General features: G+C 43.8%; 1 protein-coding gene across 5 annotated transcripts in view; it reads right to left on the bottom strand.

Annotated features, from left to right (window-relative positions):
- utrn (utrophin) overlaps nt 1-23,155 on the bottom strand; it is a 114,822-nt gene that overhangs the window by 43,092 nt on the left and 48,575 nt on the right. For all 5 annotated transcript variants that reach the window (XM_086019361.1, XM_086019365.1, XM_086019362.1 and 2 more), the window contains 2 exons: nt 1,645-1,817; nt 1-157 (listed from right to left, as the gene is read on the bottom strand). In XM_086019361.1, the coding sequence (XP_085875487.1) occupies nt 1-157; nt 1,645-1,817 (330 nt within the window). The remainder of the gene's footprint in view (nt 158-1,644; nt 1,818-23,155) is intronic.

Consider the following 23,155-nt stretch of genomic DNA (forward strand, 5'->3'; position numbering starts at 1 on the left):
CGCGCAGTGGTTCTGCTGCTGCAGCAGGGTGGGCACGTCTCCGCCGACAGGCATCTGCTTGGCCAGCTCCTCGTCCTGCATGCAGATCCACCTCCACAGCTCCTCCAGGAGGCCCAGCAGGCGGGACCAGCGCTCAGCACTGGCTTCCAGGTGGGCTCTGCCAGGGTGAAGCGTCCGTTTAGAAATTTGCGGCATCCACGTTATGCAACCTCCGTTGCTGTACACAGTTTCATTGTCAGATTTAGCCTGACTTACAATACAACGCAAAAGAATCGGACTCTTTGGTGTTGCGCTCGGTGTACAGCTTTTATCATTTGTTGATATTTGACAGTATGAGCGGAGGGTGACTGGTGCTAAGGAATGCTTTTAAACGTGTGCTTCAGTAAGTTTATGTGTGCTTTAATATGATTAAATATGTAAGTGGAACATTTAGTCTTGAGGCTATACGCAGCTGAAAGAATCGTCAACAGTTCAAGAGCTGGCAAACCCGCAACAGGGATTTTGTACTGACGTTGAAAAAAGGTGTCAAAAGTAGGATGATTGCATTTTTGGGTTTCAGGTGAACCTGGTGCAAGTGTTCTCTTCAGTATTCCTTCCTGTCTTTGTTCCGCTGCTTCTCTCTCCACTCCATCCTGGTCTCAGAGCATCTCCATCTGCCTCTTGTCACCTTTAATTCGACTTACACTTTCTTCACAGGCCCTCACCAAGAAATATGGTGCTTTGGAAAAAAAAAAAAAAATGAAAAAAATTCTCCTTCCTTTAGCGAGGTCGCAACTGACCGGGGTCTATCAGTGTCATCGGAAGTTTATGTGTCTCTCGGCTGCCTGTGGTGGTGTATGTATTTCGCCCCCGGGGCAACGCAACAGACATCCTGAGACACAGGGTGTGCAGTATCTGATGGACAACGCCCCCAGAACGCATAAATATTTCACGGGCATGTGAGTCACGCTCGATAAAGAAAAAGGCCATCTGTGTCGTCTTTTATGGCCTGAGCTCAGTGAATGGTGAGATGTCTTTGGGGTCATATATTATGAATAACATGCTAAGTGGTGGGGTAATGGAGTATCGTGGTCTTTGACTAGGCCTAATGTGTGGGTTCAAATTTCTTATATAACATCAGGGAGACCTGGATAAGCTGACGTATATTGCCATAGATTTACATTCAAATTCATCATTTCATATTTTTAGAAAGAGCAAACAATAACCTTGAGGGCAATTGAGGGTTTACATCTTTACATTACATCTTATAAATTACGATTATGTCTTTGGAAATACAGTGGACCCCTGCAGACTCTTGGTTCGGCAGCCATGGATTTGCATCTTTTTTTTTGTTTTTGGTACGTTTGGGGCTAAGTTTGACATATGCAGTAGCTCTTCGCTAGAGGACCAAGGTGGGGCGCACTCATCCTGGCTCGATGGTTGCGCGGTTGTTACCCGAGCCCGCTTAAGGTTGTAAGGCGGCCCTGGGCTTCATGGTCTAAACTATTTTTAACAGTAATTTCATTGACTTTGATGGCTGGAGACCTTATCAGGGCGTACCCAAAGTCTCTTGCCCAAAGTCGGCTCGGATATCACCCGTGACCCCAATGAGCATAATGAGCTAATGACCCTATTGATGATGGATGAATGTTCGTTTTGACTGACCGAATGTTGGCCGATTTGGCCTTGAGGTCGCTCCAGCGTTGGTTCATGTCATCCAGTCTGTGTTGAAGGAACACGGCCTCCTCGGAGCTTCCCAGAGCCTTGACCATTTTGGACTTGTTGCCGTCCACGCTCTTGTAGATGTCATTGTGGGCGTCGATCTCAGCCTGGATGTCCTGCACGGACAAAGTCAGACAAGTCAGTCCCTTGAACGGAATACATCAGGAACGCGACAAAGCTAATGGTGGATTCATGCCGAGGGTGTTGCGCAGGAAGGAGGCGAATTTTTATTTTTACAGAAAGCCTTGGAGATCCTCGTTGACTGTAAAGACCTTAATTTATCTCCTTTGACACGGAATGTCAACCCGGGAGCAACTCCCTGAGCAATGTCTGCCTCCGCACTGCCTTTGCTCTTATCACTGCTGCGGAAAATATCCCACTGTGCTAGCGTGTGTGTTTGTCGAGAACAGCTCGACAATTTGTCCATCTAAAACACATCCACAGTAGACCCCCATTTATCGCGGGGGATATGTTCCAGAACCACCCGCGACAGAAGAAAATCGGTGCTCGAGCGACCAGACAGCTTATCATTTTATAGTTATGCTCCTCCCACGTTGTGAGCACGTTTAAACTTAAATGTATTCAAACATGCTGATTTAAGGATTCCTTGAGGCCTGTATTCTCTCCTGCGGACAAGAAATGGAAAAAAAATCACTTAAAGGAAATGAAAAGAAGCCTCTTTAATCCGTTAACTAGTGACAAACCCAATCAAGGTTAAACTGACACAAAAAACAAGACAATTAAACATTGTATATTTAAACACCAAAACGTTCAACCAAACCATACAATTTCGCCCACTGGCTTCATGCTAACATGTAATGCAAAATGCAATAGACGAGCAAAGGGAAATTAGCATGGATGTTACAAACAAATTCATATGCATATAGCTCTATTCTTTGACAACAACAAATGTTCAAGCCACAAAATGCGATGCTGTATTACAGTGAAGGGGTGTAACCATAAATTCTGGCTTGCCTATTTACTGTTACAAAAAAAAAAAAAAAAAACATTACAGATGAACACTTAATCTGCAATATAGTGGGGGTGCGAACAATGAATCACATGAGCGTGAGTTTACTGTCTTACATAAGCGCACCACCGGGGCACCGAGGCTCCTGTCAAACGTTTTATTTTGGGATGTGTAAAATCGCTCCACTTTTCCTGCCGCCCGCTCTCTGCTGGGACTCTCCCTTCCGTTGGAGCCATTTGAACACTAAATAAAGAAGCCCCAGTAGCATATGGATGGCTTGTGTGCATATTACCGCCTGCAGCAGCGAGCACAAAGATGCAACTGGCAGACTTGGTGAGAGAAAAATAACAGAATATCTGTTGCTTGTAGGGCGATAACGCCACGGCACAGATGCTATTCATTAGCTCATCTCTGGTGTTTCCCATTTCGTGTTAGCATGAAGCTAACTTTTTATTGAAATACAATGTGTACTTCACGTTGTTTGACAACGTGTTGGATTTGACAAGCAATGTGTCAACAAAGGCGCATCCAAAATCCCAATACCCTAACTTTTTGTGAGCGGCGTACGCATATTTTATTCAAACAGACGCAGCTCTCGTTGCCAGATGTGAGGTAAGTCTGGCGCCTATTTTTTTTCCTGTCATCCATTTGATCGCCTCCAACATCAAAACACTTAGAAGATAACAAAAGCTTGGTGTTAAAGGCAGATAAACACTGCGTTTATGACACGCGCTAAATATTTGGCACGTCCACCCAATGTCAACACGTCGGCGCGCAAAGGCAAGATTCATGCGCTGCTGCTGAGCCAGCTGGACGCAACTCAAGTCATTACCCGAGTGCTTCCCCTTCCCTTTTTGAACTTGGGCTCCCACTACTAACGTACACTTACTATAAGCACACACGCACACACTCCAGGAGAGAAAACAGAAACCGTGCGGGCATTGCTTGAGCATACATTCATTTACAAAAGCTCCTTTTAGCAATTGAACGACGAGTCAGTGTGCATAGTCCAAACAAAATATTAGTGCGCTATGAGGCCCATAACTCAGTTTGCAACAAAAGGCTGTCTGTCTGCTCGTATTTCACGTTCTATTCGTGGGCAATGGATGCTAATTAATTATATTTGGCGGTTTGGGGGCACCATGAATAACTATGGAAAAATATTGATGACATGCAATGCATGCTTGGATTGAATAAAAAAAAAAAAGCAAAAAAAAAGACATGAATAAAAAGTAACACCACACTAGTGTAGGCATGCGTGGGTGGTTAAAGAGCCAAAGGTTAATGGTTTGTGCATCACATGGAGGCGATAATGAGCCATGTTTAGATGTGGGCTACTTGCAGTCAACACTTTTGAACCCACCTTTACTTTAGCCTGCGGCTAATTTAATCTTTACGTTCTTTAAATTTGGATTTCGGGTTTGCGATACAGATTTTTTATATTTCTCCACCAGGTGCAACTGTTTCACCATTCATAGCATGCAGCGACAATGTAAATACACTGTCTGAGTGTGAGGTGGTGGAAATGAAAAAAAAAAAAAATCAACTGAATACAGTCTCCTCCAAAAGTATTGGAACGGCACGGTCACAGGAAGAAACGTGGTTTTCAGATCAAAAGATGAACATGAGACAAAAGTTCAGAATTCTTTTGGAGCCGACTGGATATATAACGACACGTCGGTGGCATTCATTCTAGCTGCGTAGGTCATTTTTCAAATGGGAACAAAGATTTGTCTTTAGTTATACGTCATCTATGCTGCAAAAGTATGGCGAATTCCATGCAAATGTCTCTCTTCACGCGATTCCTTACTTTAATGGCTGCAATTACGATTGGAAGTGCACGCCCGGCGGGTAGGCGAAGTAAAAAAAAAAAAAAAAAAAACAGTTTTTACTTGCGGTGCCTTAAGGCCGAGGAAGTTGGGGATATAAATACCTGTTCAAACCTCCTAAGTAGCTCGTGCAAACTGAAGTTCAAACCAATCATATTGGCAACTGTGCTTTGGCTCCTCCCACTCCCGCCAAACCCTTCTACATTCTTCTTTCCTACAGGTCGGGTCGCAGGTCAGCGAAGGTCAGATCCCTCATGGATCTTCCAATGCAGTGAACGTGTTCCCAGCATGTTCCATGGGTGGAGGGGGGGCGGATGATCCGGAATCGGGATTAAGGTGGACGACCGGTGCCGTCGGAGAGCCAAGAACGCGATGTTGTAAATTCAACAAATCTTGGAATGGAAGTCTGCAAATTGTAGATAAGACGCTGGGTATCTTGAGGGATGTCTAAGCTTCGCCTCCTTGCCTCCGCTTGTTTTTTTGTGGGCATGAAGCCTTCCAGGGACGTCCGGCCTTGAACTGGATTACAACTCCAAAGGCACATGGAAGCTATCAGGTGCCAAGAGTCACCTCAGTGTGTGCCTCCTAATCACGTCCACCACTTAGTCAAAGAATGCTTTCTTCTGGTCTTGGCGCCCAAGGCCACGCGTTCATCTGGCGGCCCGGCGTCTCCATCTTCTGAGTCCGAGCCTCGCCAGATATTATCTCCTCGGAGAAGACGCCTCGCTCATCGCCGTCGTAATTTTCACCAAAAGATCCCCGTTTAGATGTTTGCTCCTCGAGGGGTTCTTGGGGAGGGGGGGGGGGGGTCTCGCCGCGCCGCTGGCTGCCTCGGCGGCTCTTCGGCCCACTACGAGCCCCCTCTCTGGTTTTCACAGCTGTTTATTATTGTAATTTCCCCTTCCCCTCCTCTTCCTCACTCGCTCGCTCTCCCGCTCTCTCTCTCTCTCTCTCTCTCTCCCACCCCGTCTGTCCCCTAAACTAACTTGGACACGCAGGCTTCCTGAGGCCGACCCGTGCTGCCCGCCCGCCCGTGCTTTCGAGGCCGAGACGCAAAGTTTGCGGGGCCAAATAAACGGCTGAGAGATGAAGCGATGAGTGGGCCACTAGGCCAAATGTCCAAGGGGAGCAAAAAAAGGAAATGCAGGGCGTACTCACACTTGAACATTTGAACCGTGCCAGACTTTGTACATTATGGATTATTTCTACTCGCTGCGTTTATTTCTAGTCGGCTTTGTTGATCACCGATCGGCGAGTTACACCAATTGAAATCTGACTGGACGTTTTCCGAACCGCTTATCCTGCGCTGTATAAACCGAAAGTTATCGTATGCTTGCCGGCCCTCGGGTCGTGGTCGTCGGGACTCTGGCGGCGCGTAAATTAAAGATGCGCTCAATGCGACAATGTATGTTGGCATTGGGAGCCGAAGAAGTGGAGACATGTGGCGCACATCAAAGACAAGCAGACAGATGGCTGTCAGGCCAAGGGAGCTGGAGTGAGAACGCGAGAAAGACAAATACAAGGTTGAATATTCATAAGGAGAAGACTTTGAAGTGCGCTTAGCTCATTAAAAAGATCTACATACTCCGGGCCCTTTAAACAGCATTTTTGATTCATGCAGACAACTACGCTGCTTGAGGAATTTCTACTTAACCATGTAAAATGGATTACGGCGACATGTGTTTTTGGGGTGCTTTTTTTATGCAGAGATTTTAATTTAATGGAAAAATACATGATTACATGTTTAATAGACAAATTATAGAGGGTGTTTTGAAATGCTTGAAGTGGTCACACGCTAAATTTCTGTTTGTTGTTCATGCCACTTAATGTATTTTTCAAGCAATATTCCCCCCACCCCCCGTATTCATTTACTGCCAACACATCCATTCTCTTCGGTCAGAATTTCCCGTCCACCGATTGGTTGGTCAGACAAAAGCTTGATACAGCCAAATTTGAGAAGTAAAATAGTGATTTGCACACAAATACAATTAATACCACTGCTCAATCAAATAATTTGTAATCAGAGATGGCTTTATGTCGCTGATTTTAAAAATGTATTCATCAGGTTTTTGAGATTAGAAGCTTGAGCAATACAGATTATGTGTTGTATTTTCATAACTATGACGTTTCAGAAAAAAAAATCCACCTGTTGCTGAAGCTAATCTTTAAATCAAATATTATTAAATATATTGAAAACCTAATTTGCAAGAGGAAGGAAGAGGGCAGATTCGGGATCAGCGCAAAAAAAAAAAAAAAAAAAAAAAAAACCACCTACAAATTCATTAAAAAAAAAAACATTACAAATTTGTTGACCGGTGTATAACTGCAACATGATAGCGGTGCTTCTAGATAGAAAAGAAATCCAGAAACAGGAGTGACAAAAGAGCAGTTTGCCATGTGATGTCGAGAGGGAGCAGTAGCGATGCCGCCCACGCAGAGTTAAATAAGCATGTAACAGGATCACAAACGCGGCACCGGCACACAAACACACCCGGGGCTCGCTTCCACTAAACGGGCGACCTCGCGTGATGAAGTCGAAAAGCTTGCGACCTCACATGATCCTGCCTTTAAAACAAATGGCTTGTTGTACTCCTCCCTTAGGATGCTCCAGGTTATCTCCGGTGCGAGTAGATGAGCGCAGCATGAAGAGAACAGTCAAAGCAAATCGTAGCAAACCTCAGTTTAACCATAAATTTACTCATGACGCGACACAGCTGCCATCGGAAAAGACAAGTGAGGGTCGTAGCTATCTTCCAACAGCGATCCAATAACGGAGACGCAGGTCATAGCCGTCAGATGGCACTCAAGATGCTACAATTCATCGCAAGAACGGATTGGAAACAAGAAGGAAAATTGACCCAACGTGCTGCTGTAGGCGCTGATAATCAGCTATCGATTCACATAGCGCTTTTGCCGGAGCACTAACAAGACACTCGAGAGATAAAGATCGAGGTGGAAAACGAAAACGTGAGCCTTATTCTGTGTCGAGTAACAACGAAGCGCAATGACGGTTACTGCCTTCCCCCAAAAATACAGTTTTGCAATGTGTATTTTAATAAGGAAAAATTGCACTCTCGAATATTGTACTTTATAAAAACATACAGTTATGACAATTTAATCAAATGTAGAGAATTTCACTATTTTTGTCAGTAGAATACAAACCGACAGATACACATTGTGACAGGAGACCTCACGGGAGTAATCTTAATATTAATGATGTCCTCCAAGTACTCCAGGCATCAGTAAGATTATGAATACAGCCACACACAGGGGCCTGATATCATTTCAAGCCAGGAGTTGGAAAAGACGAGTCAAATACCAATCCGAATCATGTTGGCGTGATGTTTAAAGATACCCAAGCGTCTTTAATGTGAATGAAAAGAGACTTTCAAAGAAAGAGGCTTTAAGATGCACAGGGCTGACAGATGGTGGGAGATGACTCACTTGCAAAAAAGGCTGAAGAGAAAGAAGCAGAATCAAAGCTGCAAGTAGCATTGAAAGGGTCGGTCCATCTTTGCTGCCGTCGTGCGCCATCCACACAAGCAAGGACGAAAACTCGAATGTTTCACAAGTTAATGATGCCCATCTGTCTAGCGTACGTGGTTAATATTTAGTGACGGACCTCTGAAAATGGCCAAACTGACCCGTAAAGGGACACTTGACAACTCAAATGGCAGATTCCCTGAGCTTTGTTTTTGGAGGGGGACGTGGGTTTTTCCCCAAAATCCGCGGTGGCCTGGAAATGGCTAAAAATCTTTAAATGGTTGCTTTAAACCACAATGGCTGGCTTCGTGTGTCTTTTTGGGCATGGGTTAATGAGACTTTTTTGTGGGTCTACTTATGAGGGACAGGACAACCAAAATTCATCCGCTGCCTTCTGGGGCTGCGGTTTAAAAAAACAAAAAGAAATCTGTGGGGCCCCAAAAATGGCTCATAGGAACCAAAAATTTGGGCATGGGTTCTTGAGACTTTTTTGTGGGTCTACTCATGATGGGGCATTCCTTGCAAATTTCATGTTGCTTAAGCAAATTTGCCAGGGGCTGAATTTTCAAAAATGTCGAATTTGATGGTTTCTTTTATTTCGAATTTTTTCCGACAATGGGAAAGCCCTGAAATAGCGAATTAAATATCTCAAGAATAATAATGAAAAACAAACGGAGAAAATTCAGAGAACAACACAAACACGCAGCTTAGCACTATGATGTCCAGTTTTCCAATATTTATGTTATTTGCGATGGTTTGTTTGGGGTGGGAGAACGATAGAAGCCGGATAAGACGCGAGCTTTAGTGGCAGGTAGCGTGAGAAAGGTCCCAATTCCAAAACGCTCGCCCCCACCAAAGCAAAACATTCCATCGGGCTCTATGATAACAAGCCCGCCTTTAAATCACCCATTTTCCAATTCGCACATTCATAAACATCACTTTATGCCACCGCCTCCACACACGCATCCGCTTCATATATCTTATATTCCTTCTTATATTATTTTTTTTGCTTCATAAATATTCAGTATACCCAGCGTTTGCCCTTTTAATTCAAACATCTTTGCCTTCAGTATAGAAAAGAAGAGGTACTAACAGGCCTTGCAAGGGCGCTAGTGATTTAAAAAAAAAAAAAAAAAAAATCCATAGATCTTAGAGAGAGCCTTGCTGGGAATGGGGAGCTGACACATGAGGGAGATGTAGATCTTAAATTTAGACACAAATCAATAGATAATGTGCTTCGTGTTGACGGGACAGCACGCAGATCAACGTCCAAAAATCGCTGCACGAAGCAAATGGGGGAAGCGGCAGAGATTGTGAAGTCAAAAAGTTTCGAGCAGGGCGTGTCGCGCCAACAACACATCCTGCGCGGACCCTCGAGGGAGTCGCCTCTGGGCGGGACCTGCAATTTTGGTGGAGGACCGCGGGGGGAATGATAAGACCCCCGCCCTCCTTCCACTTTTATCAGCCATTCTGTTTGTAGTACAATATGAGGACGCTTCCTTTGAGCTCAACAGGCAGCTTTTTCGGGGGAAGAGTTCAAAATGTGTGCATTTAATAAATCAAGTTGAATTTCCTGAAACATGGATGGACTGCATGGATTTCATAAGCAATGCACTATTTTACTATTTTACAAGTGTAAAGAAAAAAAACACATCTAGACACTATAAATAAAGAAGACAGAAAAAGTTTTTCCAAAATTGCTGCATTTTTGGAAATTTGAAAACTGCATCATACTCCACTGGGATGTCAATTAAATTCATTAAATCCAATTCATTGTTCAGATGGAGTAACAAGATTACAGATTGGATTTTACATACATCACGTCAAGATTAATTGCCGCAACACCAGAAGAGACATCCTTTGCTAATGATGCAACGAGCAGAGGAGGAGGAAGAAAAACAAGCGGCAGAACCATAAAGCTTTGCTGCTAAATAAAGAATGTCCTCTGCTGTAGATCAAGTCAAACAGCAAGTACAGTCAAACGCACTATAAATCTGTCAGGCACACAATGCGCTCTTTTCCAAACTTTTTAAAGCATGCACCTCCTTCAAAATCCTGAAATACTTCTCCTCCGCACATAGCCTAAACTAAAAGAAAGAAAAAAATCTACAAGCAACCACCATCAGGTCTTGAATGTCTGTTCAAAACAAACTAGTAAGCTAAGCCTAATAAGCACATTCATACTTTGTATGATAGCTGCACAGCCACAACTGACACAAGCGACTCCCACGTCACTCACCAGGCCAGGCCGCGCCCTTTAAAGCCACACACAGTCAAAGTCACAGACACTACAGTGTTGTGGACGCATGCGCGTTTTACATTGTAATTGTTGTTTAGTAATGCAAAATCTATTTATAGCCAATTTCTGGAATATTCCATAGGCTCAGCCCTAGTTCCAAGTGGGAATCAACATTCTGACCGAGAGCTGGTGCACTCCTTTTCGCCCACAACAAACAAGCCCAGGAGTGCGCGCATCACCGCTTGGTTTCTTTATAGCGTCCACGCTGAGGGTGTCGATACTAATAAGACCAGCACAGGCGATGGAGATGATGCTGACACAGTGGGCGCGGAGCATATTGGACTTGTGGGGCATAATGTATATCTCTTCGTCATAGACAGCACATCCTCCACTGCCTCCTCATCTCCTGCGTTTAGCTCCGACCACCGGCTTAGGAAGGAAGGTGAGATGTTATATCACGACATACTAATGTTTTCCTTTATCGACTTCTTTACATTTTCAGTCGTGGTGGATTTGGACCTATAGCGGTTATAGCTAAAAACTGTCAGGAGCAGTCAACTGCATTTACAGGCTGAATTGTAAAATTTGGGTCGTGTTATTACATCATGAGTCTTACCTGCTCCAGGTGATGTGCGCTGTTATATTGTGTTTTTGGACAGGATTGATAATCAGTGAGACGTCCCAAGGTTTATCCGTGTGTGCATGACACAGAATGTTTAGCACTCAATTTTCTTCCCGTGTTCAATTCGACAATCACACACATTGAACATGTGATGAGGTCACAGGCGTGGGATTTCATCCAGTTTCTCACCCGGGATCAGACCCACATTTCTCACCGTCAATGTCAGAAATGTCAATACCTCTGAAAACTAAAAACGCATTCCAAAAGTGTAAAAATCATATTCGCTGCTATCAGACATACTGTATGTATGAAACAAAAACAGTTTTTAAAAAATCCAAATAATGATTATAATCATATTAATTCACAATAAAGATTTCTTTTTTTCACTTGGCCATTTTTATACAACCCGAACGATTTACATGTTTAATAAAATTCCATTCCCTTTATTTTTTTATTTCATTTATAATCCCTGTCGTTACTTATATGTGCTATTATTCGAAAAAATATTGCTCAGTGCTTTAAAGTTGTTTCAATTTTTTTAGTTCAAAGATTGCTCAGCTTAGCACACACACACACTTGTGTAATTCTCATGTTTCCAAAAAAATGTCATACTCGGATATGTAAAACAGATATTTTCATTTTTGGACATTTTCCTAAAAAAGTGCAACCTGGGATAAACTAGGTCGACGGAAAGTGGTCTTGACAAACTTGATGGCAAAAAAAAAAAAAAAAAGGTACATAATGATATAAATGTGGTTAAACATTGAGGGGGAAACATGATAAAGACACACATTTGGGGTTGGTACTAATGTTCTCTCTGATATTTTTGTGATGAGTAATCATAGCTGTGCACACACACACGCATATTCCCGTGTCATTTTAAATCAGCGTCTGCTTTGATCGCCTCGCTGAGGAAAGCCATATTGAAAAGTAGCACACGTTAGTAGATGAAAGGCCTGTCCAATTACGAGCCTACTACAGCTGAAATACATATTCGTTCATAAATAATCGTACACATTAACTGCAAAAAAAAGATAAAAAGTCCTCAAGCTGATGCATTTCCTTTAAAAGAGAGCTTGATATCATCACCAATACATAATATCTGTTCGGTTTTCATGAAGCGAGAAGACGCGTTTGCTGACACTTTAGACATTTGACTGATCTTAGCCACTATTTCAAGTAGACATATGCGTCAATCTCACCAGAGACTAATTTTTTTTTTATGTATTAATGTCTGTAGATCGCTACAACGTATTTTGGCATTAACAAAAAAGTAATAGGACAATTGGCTACTCAGCTGTTCCGTAGCCAGGTGTGCAAAAATTGGCACGTTTATAACGAGTTAACTTAAAAGTCCCTTTAACGCAACAATTATTTGGAGAAAGGCTGATAATTGGAAAGCCCTGTACTTGGAGAACTGGGGTCGCGAAGCAGACACGTCCCTCTAGAAATGCACGGCAGACGTTATACACGACACTTAAAGACGATAATTGAAGCAAAAGTGGAGGAGCCATTTGGACTGTGAAGCACCACCAACTCTTTCCTGTTTCGAGAGAGGAACGCAATCGGGAGGCTGCTGGTTAGCTGTTAGTAACGACCTAGGTTGCTCCAAAATGGGCCGGAGTCCACGAGTTGCATCATGTTCCAATTTATTTGCTCTGAATTTGAAAAGGGTGTGTTGTGCTTCACAGTGCAGACGGACAATGACCTGAAGCATCATGCAAAAAGAGTTAATTTTCCATAATAGAGCTCCTTTCAATAGACAAAATGTGATCAGCAGGAGTACATTCATTCATCCAATTTCAGTGCGTCAAGTGCATAAAAACATTGCAACACCATGTCAAGTGGCAAAAAGCTGCTTGTTTTACACAAAATAAAGCCGTCTGTCTCCTCTGCCAAAGAGACGAAATAAACCTTTTTTTATGTCTGGCCATCGTCATCATCATGGGCTTTCATATCGTTCATCAACTCCGGAGAGGCACTTGGGCGTACGTAGCGCGCAAAGCAAGAGATGCATCAGAATGTTTCATTGCTTTAAATCCTTTTAAGTGGGCCCTCACATCCCTCCTGGATAAGTGGGAGATGATGGGCGAGATCCATTTCCTTGGCCGTGATTTGCATCTGCTTAGTGCTCAGGGGCATCAAAGGTGTCAGAAGTTGGGAGCCAATTAACCCGCCTTTAACCTGCCGACGCCTTACAAAGCCAGGCTAAGACGGCGGATTCAAACCAGACGAGTGCTTGGAAATCAACCGGCCGAGTCGCTTCATGATAAGAAACAAAAGGTGAGTAATAGAGGGATGGAATCAGACCCATCATCTTACCGGAACAACTTATATGCCGTATGCTCCATTTATTTATTTGGAAGTCCGTTTGTCCGACAATTAATGATTGTTGTTGAAGTCGACCTTCTCACTACGCGTTATCATCATGCATAGCAGGAGCAATGCAGCCGTGGCTGGCTTGACCGTCTTCCTGATGGTGCACACCAAATCAATGAGTACTCGGGGAAGAAAAAAAACACCCTTAAACATTTCTTTTCATCCAAGGGCGCGTTTCCATGTTGTGGTGTGAAAGCCTTTAGGCAACAGACAATGAGCACACACGTGGGGCAACACATGTAGACAAAACTAAAATATCTTTGGCTATGGAAGCTAATGTTGGCGGGCCGCGTTTAGCGACCATCTTGAGGATTCGCCGAGAAAAACAGAGCGCTTTTATTCTTTCACATGACGACTGATAGAACTTCTACCACATTGTGACGGATTTAATTCATTACGAGTGGAGATTGCCACAATATCTCTGCACGGGCCGACGATCAATCCGCCGCGTTGTCGCTCGAAAGCGTCGCTCTGTGTGCTTTTTATTAATAGCGCGTCGCGGCGTATCATTTTTTTGCTCTTTAATGAAGCCTGATCGACTGAGCCATCCTCCCTGGTGGCAACAGCAGTCTCTGTAATTCAACCCAGAATGAGGCTACAAAAATAATGAAATATACTAACCTGCTTTGAAGAATTTAGGACATGCTGCAGGTAGGAGATGTTTACCATCCAGAGCCTTCCTAATTTCTGTGCAAGACTGTGGTAGCTGAGTAAGATAAGTCAACATGTCAATATTATAGACTCCTAAAGTAGGCGATGCGGCTTTTGCCATAACAATGACGGATGCGATGCTCCTCTTTTATAAAGTGGCGTGGCAGTTATTTCTGTATTAGTATAATAAACACTGAGAAACACCCAGGGATAGATTTACTCAGATCTGAAAAAGCAGCAGATAAATTGCGTATTCACGCTCACAAAATCACTAGGCACACATCGAGCACACGAATACAACAGCAATTACACTTTTTAAACAATACAGCGCCATCTCTGAAAATATGTGACAAAAAATGTGTTTTATGGGCTGGAACAGATTAGTCTCATTTTGCTTCTATTAGACGGGGACAACCGATTTGATCGAGTTACGATCTTGGTCACAGACTGCATTCAACCGGTAAGTCAAGGTGCCATTGTACTCCTGCAAAGGGTTGAACAGTGTTCCGGTACTACAAAAGTACCGCGGTACCTCGCCGGCAAAAATGATAGTAAAACGGGATTCTTAAAACAAATACAACGGCCGCACTCGCCAACTTGGAGTTACAAAATGGACGGAGCCTTTTTCTGCGTCTGTGAAAGACTGCGAAATACAGTACAGAGACCAGAAATGCGCTCCTGTGGATACAGAATATAATTACTTACTTACTGATATATTATATATCACTGGAGTTGGTCCAAAACCTCCGATGTCACAATCTGGTAAATGTAATCTTTTTTTCACAAATCTATCACTGCCGTCGGGCGGAAGAATACTTCCAAAAGTACCTCCAAAATGATCATTTTTCAGTTTGTTCATCTATTGACGTTACCTCCTTGAAGAGCGCAAGCCATTTGCAACACTTGAAATTGGTCAACATTTGATGGCTGCTGCAGGAAGCTTTAACGTCCGAAGAATCAAATGAATACTTTTGCCAAACATCTATCACAGTGGGTAATCAAACCCCATAAAAGCAGCTATTGGCCTCCCTTTAAAACAACATGTGCTTAGAGTCGAAAAAGACAACGTTGATACTCTACAGTAAAACTATGACAGAGAATAAAGTCTAACGAGTAAAACCGCAACAAGCCATTTTAGTGATTAATGTCCGCCGCGTGGTCGCCCTAATCGTTAGGAAGAAAGCGTCCGCTGATAAATGTCGGAAGTAATTGTTCCTCACGCCGAGAGGACTTGGAGCAAAGAGAGTGATGTCTCAACTTGGCGGCCAATCAGCTGTTGGACTTCCTGAGACCAGTCAGCACCTCCGCACTCCAAGATCATTCATCACGCTCGGCAAGCAAGGCTGAAATCAAAGCCAAATGGAGCGCGCAACAACCGAAAACGCGCACACCTCCCTCCGCCGAGCAAAATTTGGTCCAGTACAGAATTGGACAACGAGGCATTAGGATTCGGGTCCATCTTTCCAGATTGTCCGGACATGCGTGGAATGTCACAACTAGCTTCCAATCGAGCTGCCTCTTGATCACAAGTACAACTTTCTACTAGGAAAAGAATGGATGAAACAAAGCCTGAGCCACATGCTGCTTCACCAGCTGTTATTCAATCACGTGTGACAGCCGGCACCGGTAAATTAAAAGCCAGCGACGTGTTTCGGGATTCAAATTGACACGCTCACACACGCACACAAACGATTTCCTCGTTGAATGTCTCACTTGATGGTGGGGCAGGCACCCCAGAGACCCGACTATTTGTATACAAGCAATTCGAATCAGTCAATTTTGCCTTAATAAAGTCATTTCTTTTCCAGTTCAGAAGTATCAGCATGTACGCCCAATCGCACGCAGTCCTGAAAAGTGAGTCAATGCCTAAATAGCCCACGAGCAAGTGAGTTATAGCACGGCTCATCTTCTATCGCGGCCGCTATTTGTCCCTTCCGATTGGCGTCCTCGAACGAGCCGCTTCCCAGATGCACTCCGGCACGTTTTCATACGGAGGGAAAGGGAAGTGTGGCGGAGCCTTCGTGGAGCTTTGCTGAGACAGGAGGTGACTTATATGGAGCGCATACATCTCATTCTATGCGCTCTTTTTCGACCAATTCAGCAGTTCTGTGCCATTCGTTCCAATCAAAAAGGTGGAAGTGGGCACATTCTGGGCACCAAACTGGGAATTTGGTCTGAGGAGACTATTTCAACTAAGTCAATTTCGTCCTTTTTTTTTTTTTTTTTTTTTCGCAACTCCCGAAGCCAGATACAATTACGCTAATGCAACCGAGTTGCACGTGCGCCAGCTTCGTCATAATTGAAACCATTGGCGTGTCATCAAATGACTGAGCGGCCATTTCAAAAGACGCAGCTAAAGGCTCAGGAAGAAGCTTTCCGTCCATTTCACTTTTGGCAGCCGTCGTCTTTTTAAAGCTTGACTGACATTTGTCATAAAGAAGGACAAAGACTTCGACTTCACTTTATTGATCCCTCGGGATGGCTCCCTCAGGGAAATAAAAAATAAAATCCTGATTATTGTCCGCTTAATTGGCCTTGGAAGACCTTTACACTTACTTTCGAGTTTAGGTTATTCCTTATCGAGAATGTTACGAAGAGCATCATCATCATCATAGTTTTCTGACAGATTGGCTGTCTTGAGTGCAGCAGTTGAAATGAGACCAACAGGGCAAGATTTTGTCCAAGGGGACATTGCAGGAAAGAAAAAGGAGCACTGCAGACTGTGGAATACAAAGAGTATCTGTGGACTAGGGCCTGGCCGATTAATCGGCTGTCTGATTTAATCAGATATTTGGTCTTTTAAAAATCTGCAAAAATAGGGCAATTTTTTGCTGGTTTATTTTATTTTAACACTTTGACACATGATAACATAAGACAAAGATAATGGCGTTCAAACACTGAAAAAAAAAAATTCATTCATGAAACATGGGTTTCGCACATCCAAGAGGAGACTGAGGGCAGCAAGGAAAAGTAGCCGTGGCAGCTCTTTATCCGCGACCGAATTACCAGGGCATATCTGTGTGTGTGCGCGTGTGCGTGTTCCTTATTCTATCATCATTCTTTTCCTTTTCATTTCCTCTTGCCAGCGGGCTGCCAGTGACACCGTCATGGCAACCGGCATCAGCGACACGTGTTTGTTAGCCCGATAGCAGCCATACGCAGGCACACACACCACAGGCACATACTGTATGCACACACACACACACTCATTCATTCATTCGCCCTAATTCATCCACACACTCATACACACAAATGGACTGTCACAAACACACATGCATTAATTCACACACAGTCACACTTGACTCATTTGTGCACACATGCGCGCACAAACACGCAGGACCGGTGCTTGGTAACAGCGTTCCACATATGACATGTCAAAAGCTTGAACGCAGAAGCAGCTTCGGCAACAAAGAAGTGTGTTGTGCGCCCGTCTCATTGGAAACAAGCAGTCAGACAGAGGTGATGCCAGAGGGAGAAGGTTAAGAGGAAGAAGGACGGACGCTTGCATTGACCTGTCAATCATTTAGTCGCCGTGCTACTGTCTGGCAGGGGGCGGGGCTCGACACCAGCTATAAATAGAGCAAGACAGAACGGAAAAGAGGACACATGATATGTCAGCCAAAAGTGTACATCTGGATTTCTGCTAGTCATGGCCGGGAGCGTACACAACATTGTCGTTAAGGACGCAGTCTCGACAAAAGATGGAGCTCGATACGACAGAGTCTTGTAGGTGCTGCTGTTTTTGTTTGCAACAGAGTTTATTATGACCATTAAGATGAAATAGGGTATATAGAGTGTGTGTGGAAGTGTGGGCGCGCGCGCGTGTGTGTGTTGGCCAGCGTGCATGCGTGTTTCCCCAGAGTGATTAGCAGTAATTAATGGCCTCTCTCTCGGAACGGGAAAACATCAATCCAAAATTAGAGCTTGATGAACTACCACAAAAATCGACTAACCTCAGGGCAAACAGAAAGCATGCGCACACGCAAACTCATCCAGGGTCCCGTTTGACATCGATGATGTCAACGCCCAGAATAACCTCTGATGTGACAACGTGACTTACACGTCGCCGTTTAGACATTTTGACCGGCCAAGTGCAATTTGCGGCCAGTTGGGGAGACGCGTCTAATTAGCGCCATTAGCGACATCAAATTAGAGCATTCAAATGAACACAAGCAGTGCTAACCTATTTTAGGAATGCCAGCATGAAAGGGAAAAAAACAAAACAAAAAAAACAACAGGACAAAAAAAAAATCCCTGCAATTTTAGGGAGGGGGATGAGTGTGTCCACCTAAGCATATTAAAATTAAAACACAGCAATGATTAACACATCCTCGGCCGTTTTCAAAGCACAGTCTCCACACTGTCAGTTGTTTTAGCGCAGTTGGACTGGAAAAAAAAATGTATCAGGGGGCACACGGTCTAAGTAAAAATGGATAAAAACAGTGTCATTTATGACAGTGTCATTTCACTGTCGGCCACTAGATGGTGGCACACGATTTAATTTAATAAAATAATTCAAATTAATTTATGTTGAGACAGTAAGTTTGAATAAATTCCACTATTATAGAGTGCTAGTTTTTTTTGTGTTTTTTTTTTAATTACAGTTTGGTTGTCCGGAATGAAGTAATGGCATTTCCATTCACGTCACTGAGGAAAAATCTAAGCGGGCGTCACCGTATGTGTATTCCAAATTCCCCATCAGTGCCAACGTGCAAGAGGGCATTCCATCATACTCCAGCTCACCACGTTTCCCTGCGGTCACATGACGCAAGGCTCCACGACTGACGGTGGCATCAAGCGGTCGGCCGCACTTTGAACGCGTGCACTCGAGCGCATCTTTTAATCCTCACTTAAACATGGCTCGCCTTCATGTCTCACTTCTAATCTTTAAACATGTTATTGCAAATCTCACATCTCCAATGCGTCCTTTTACCCCCCGCTGCTGCTGTGAGGCCCCCACTGGCCAGCTGTTCGCCGCCGGGGATTACAGGCTATATATAACCCGCTTTATCTTTAATCTGCTGTCATCGAGCGGCGGAAAACATTTGCACAATCGCCACCGGAATTACCTCTAAAGGCACACCGAGGCTGGTACGCTGACGACTTGGCGTACGTTTCATTTCCTTCCACGACCACCCGTGTAACTCAGATTACGCATGTTTTTTTTTTGTTTTTTTTTAATGGATAGTAGATGTAATAGTTTGGGATGTTTCATTATAGTTCATTTTAATTTCGTTATAAATTACCGTGGTTGCGGGTCATATTTCAGAGTTAAAAGTACAAACATCTACCATGAAAATGGTTCATTTCACATATGGCAATGAAATTACTTAGTAGTGGCGTGAATAATGGGATTTGCATTTCTGAAACTGAGAGGTAATTAAATATGCCCAGGGTGTTCCTGAGGAATGAACATCGCAGGAGGCTTCATAACGAATGACATCTTTGCTTTGATAACAAAATAATCTAATGCCACATACAGGTTCAGCACAACTTTGAAATATGACACGAGCAAGGCTGACTCACCTCACGGCTGGAGTTGAGCGTCATTGGCCTTTTTTACATGGGCTTCGTCAGTCACTCCATGAACCGTTTCATCGTTTTTCCTGATCATGACACTTTCTATCGCCTACGGCAACACATAATCTGTTTATGCCAAATATACACATAGTGTATTTGAGTGTGGCGTACCTACATTTGGGCTTTTCTCTCCCTTTTTGAGAATGTGAAAAGTCGAGCTTCATCCCCTAATCGTTATCTTCTACTGAAAAGCTGTGCTGATTTCAAATTCCAAACGATGCAAAGCAGCAATCTACAGAAATGTGTTAGTCACTACGAATCCGAATCTCACAGCCAAGTTAGTTAGGCGAGATCCTCTTCCGACGAGACGGTTCATAACTTAAACTAAGCAAGTCGGGCTACTCAGGAGTCAAGGTGCTGCTTGCTGTATTTACACTTCCCCCAACACAGCAGAATGTCTTCTTTCATGAGGTGTTTCTCCCCCTTTAAAGCCACTTTGTCTTCATTTGCGCTACCGACAGCCTCAAGTCAAGCAGGCGCACATCACTCCCGATGAGCACACAACTGGACTGGACTGGACTGGGCTGGGCTTTTGTTTCACAAGCAAAAGAGATGTTATGTGATGAAAGCATTGCATGAGAATACAGCCGTTTCCGTTGGATGCAGAAAATACAATGCTCATTCGTTTTTCACTTCAGTGACCTATACGCGATTGCTAACTCTGGATTTGGTAGGGTTACTTGTTGTGTGTTTGTCTGTATAATGTATGCGTCTTTTTTGCTGGACATTGAGTCTGTCAGAGAAGGAATTCAAATATATCATTTTGTACATACGATTATTCTTTTCACAAACCATGTCACGATGTGCAAATTGATGACGATCTACAACCTCAAAAGCGGAGTCACACTTCTCTGCGTTTTCAAAGATTTCTGCAGTACTTTGAAGCTCTTAAAAGTGACTCACCAAAATGTGAGCACTTTTGCAACATTCAAAAAGCAAAGGATTTCACATGCTGTTGCTATTTTTCCACGCACAAAAGCAATCATATGAATGTGACTCAGCATTATGTATGCGCATTGTGCACTTGCTTGACACATCCATCGGCAGGGTGTCCTTATCAATAGACTTGAATAGAAAGCAACGCACGGGGGGAAAAGGAATCGTTGTATGTGGCACATTCCTGTCACACGCGACATGACATCTGTTGGCAAACAAGCAAGGTGACCACAGAGAAGGGAGCGTGCACAGGAATTGGCTGAAGGTCAAAAAGGCTTCACGCTGACAAGGTAAATTAGACACTGGAGCGCCTCACTCCAGGTCAGTGTGACTTTCTCTCTGCACCCTGAGAGTGTGACATGCGAAAAACGTTTGGATGGAAGGTTTCTGTGATTTGGTGCCAGCAGGAATGACTAATGTTTTAGTTTGTGGCAATATTTTCTATGATAATGCAATGAACACTATGAAACAGGTTGTTGTCTTTCTAGTTTAGCAGAAAGTGCACGCAGACAGAACTGACCAACTCATAACACTCGTATGGCAGATTGGTCATGACAGTAGACAGAGCGGCGCACCTAAGGCGTAGTACCAAGGTGCGCCACACTACGCTGGGCAGCACGGAGCTCTACTGAAAGCGATACAGTTCTGCGGGATTTAAAGCAAGAAGAAGCAGAGCAGCTCTCCAACTAAGCTACAGTAATAGTCGTTGTGTCTAAAATGCAGAGCAAAATAAAACATTTTTAAAAAGTTGTATTTATGTACTTTTTTCTTATTCTAATTGCATCCATATTTATTTATATATTTTTTGTATTCATACACATTTATATACAGTACATATATACACGTATACGTACACACACGCATACATACACACATGTATACACACACTATATACTATATATATAAACATATGGTAAATGTCTCATTATTTTTTTAGATTCATTCAGAAAAATATGACGTATTATTTGCCGCCGCATTCCCATTTACAATACGGGCCAAAAAGCCTTCAAATAAGCCCTCTACTGTCAAAATTGAAGTTGCCATCAAGTTGTTCCTCAGCGAGTTATTCCGTGACAAGTGTTGTTCCGAGCAACAAAGTGCTGCCTCATTCTGGCCAGAGCCTAGCCCGCGTGCTCGCTTGCTTTGCGGCATCATAAAGCGCGCGGCACGATAAAGCGCACGGGCATTAGCGGGTCTGGCTTGCCGTTGCATCCGGCCTGAAGAGCGCCTAATGGAACGGCGAGTGTGCAACACAAATCCATGTTAAAGCACACTGAGAGCCATTAGTGGCTCAATAAGTGTGGGAGAAGAAAAACACACAGAAACACGCCAAGCTTTATGGTCTTGATGCTTCTTGCGTCTAACGACATTAAGCTTAATGTATGACTTATCGGTTTATCCGACAACTGCAGCAGTAGTCATGGGTTGGAAGGCCAATAGTGCCATTGCGTGGAAGTTCAAATGGAACGACTAACACTGGGGAAGCATCGTTGATAATGAATGTGTTTAATTCAAGGAAAAAGTAAGGGAAAGGCAGTGGAATGTGAAGCTACTTTGCAGAGGTGAAAATAAGTCACATCTCTCAAGGCGTAACCTTCCAGTTTGAAGGAAGTCCCAAGTTGCTTTGGGTGAAAACATCCTCTTTTGATTTCTACTGCAGCCCGTTTAGGTTGCGAACTGGACAGGCATAACCTAACTCGCACCTTCTGCCGATTCGAATCAAATAAATAACCAAGAAAGACAAAGAATAAGAAACCACTAGTTCACCGCAATTGGGCATGTCTGATGTTGATTTCTGCAGCAGCCCATTTCGGCGAGAAAACCTTGCTTACTTGCACTTGCTTACATGTTTTGGAATAGCTACAAGGCATAGTTCGACTTACTGTTTTGATTTAGAAGGCAGCCCGCTTAAGACATATTGACGCTTATGCAGCCCGAGGAATACTGCTCACTCCATTTATTTTCCCACTTGGCTAGATACGACAATAGCTCGTCACTGCTTCAAGGAACAGCCAGCCATCTAAGCAGCAGACGGGTCGGGCCTGAATTGCTTCCAAGGAGTCAAATCCACACATTTCTCCATCGCTTCAACACTGCACAATCACAGCGCATTGATGTGAACGCGGGATCCGTCAACTTTGAAAGATGGCTAACAAACATGGATTGACTGATCCTGCCTACCTGTCTAATCTTAAATGTGAGGCCAACTTCATCGCACAGAGTCATGGTGTTTTTTCACCTGCCTTGTCCCCGTGTTGGTGTGAGCAGGAGTTTAATGGTCAAGACTTGAAGCGTGGCACGCCTGGTTTGTCCATGGCGAGGCCCCGCTAGCTTGTTTTATCTCCTCGAGTGTTTGATCACCGCCATGTTGCTGAAAATTGTCTGGAGGGTCCACCTCCGTCACTCTCCTCTCCTCCCCCACTGTCCCCATGAGGAGTGCCCCGCTACTCTCATTACTCTGCCAGCGCCAACTGCTTGTGCTCTCATTCCCCCTGTCGAAGCACAACTTTAGAAGGGCGATCTAAAGCCACGTTTGCCTATTGGGCTGTTTGTGCCGCTAATCCAACAGCCTTTGGGCACCACACAGTTCCAAAAAAGGTTTTACCCTTTCTACAAGTTTTGAACAAATGTAAACGTCCTCGGCACGTGCTCACACTTTGCTCGCGCAGTTCTCCAAATAAGAAGCCAATTGTGCTTGCTTCAAGCTGTTCCAAGCCCATTTTGGTTAACAAACAATGCAAACACCATTACGAGCTAAACATTTG

The sequence above is a fragment of the Filicampus tigris genome, chromosome 20 (genome assembly GCF_054856515.1).
Source record: "Filicampus tigris isolate MCC_2025a chromosome 20, RoL_Ftig_1.0, whole genome shotgun sequence".
Taxonomy (NCBI): Eukaryota; Metazoa; Chordata; class Actinopteri; order Syngnathiformes; family Syngnathidae; genus Filicampus; species Filicampus tigris.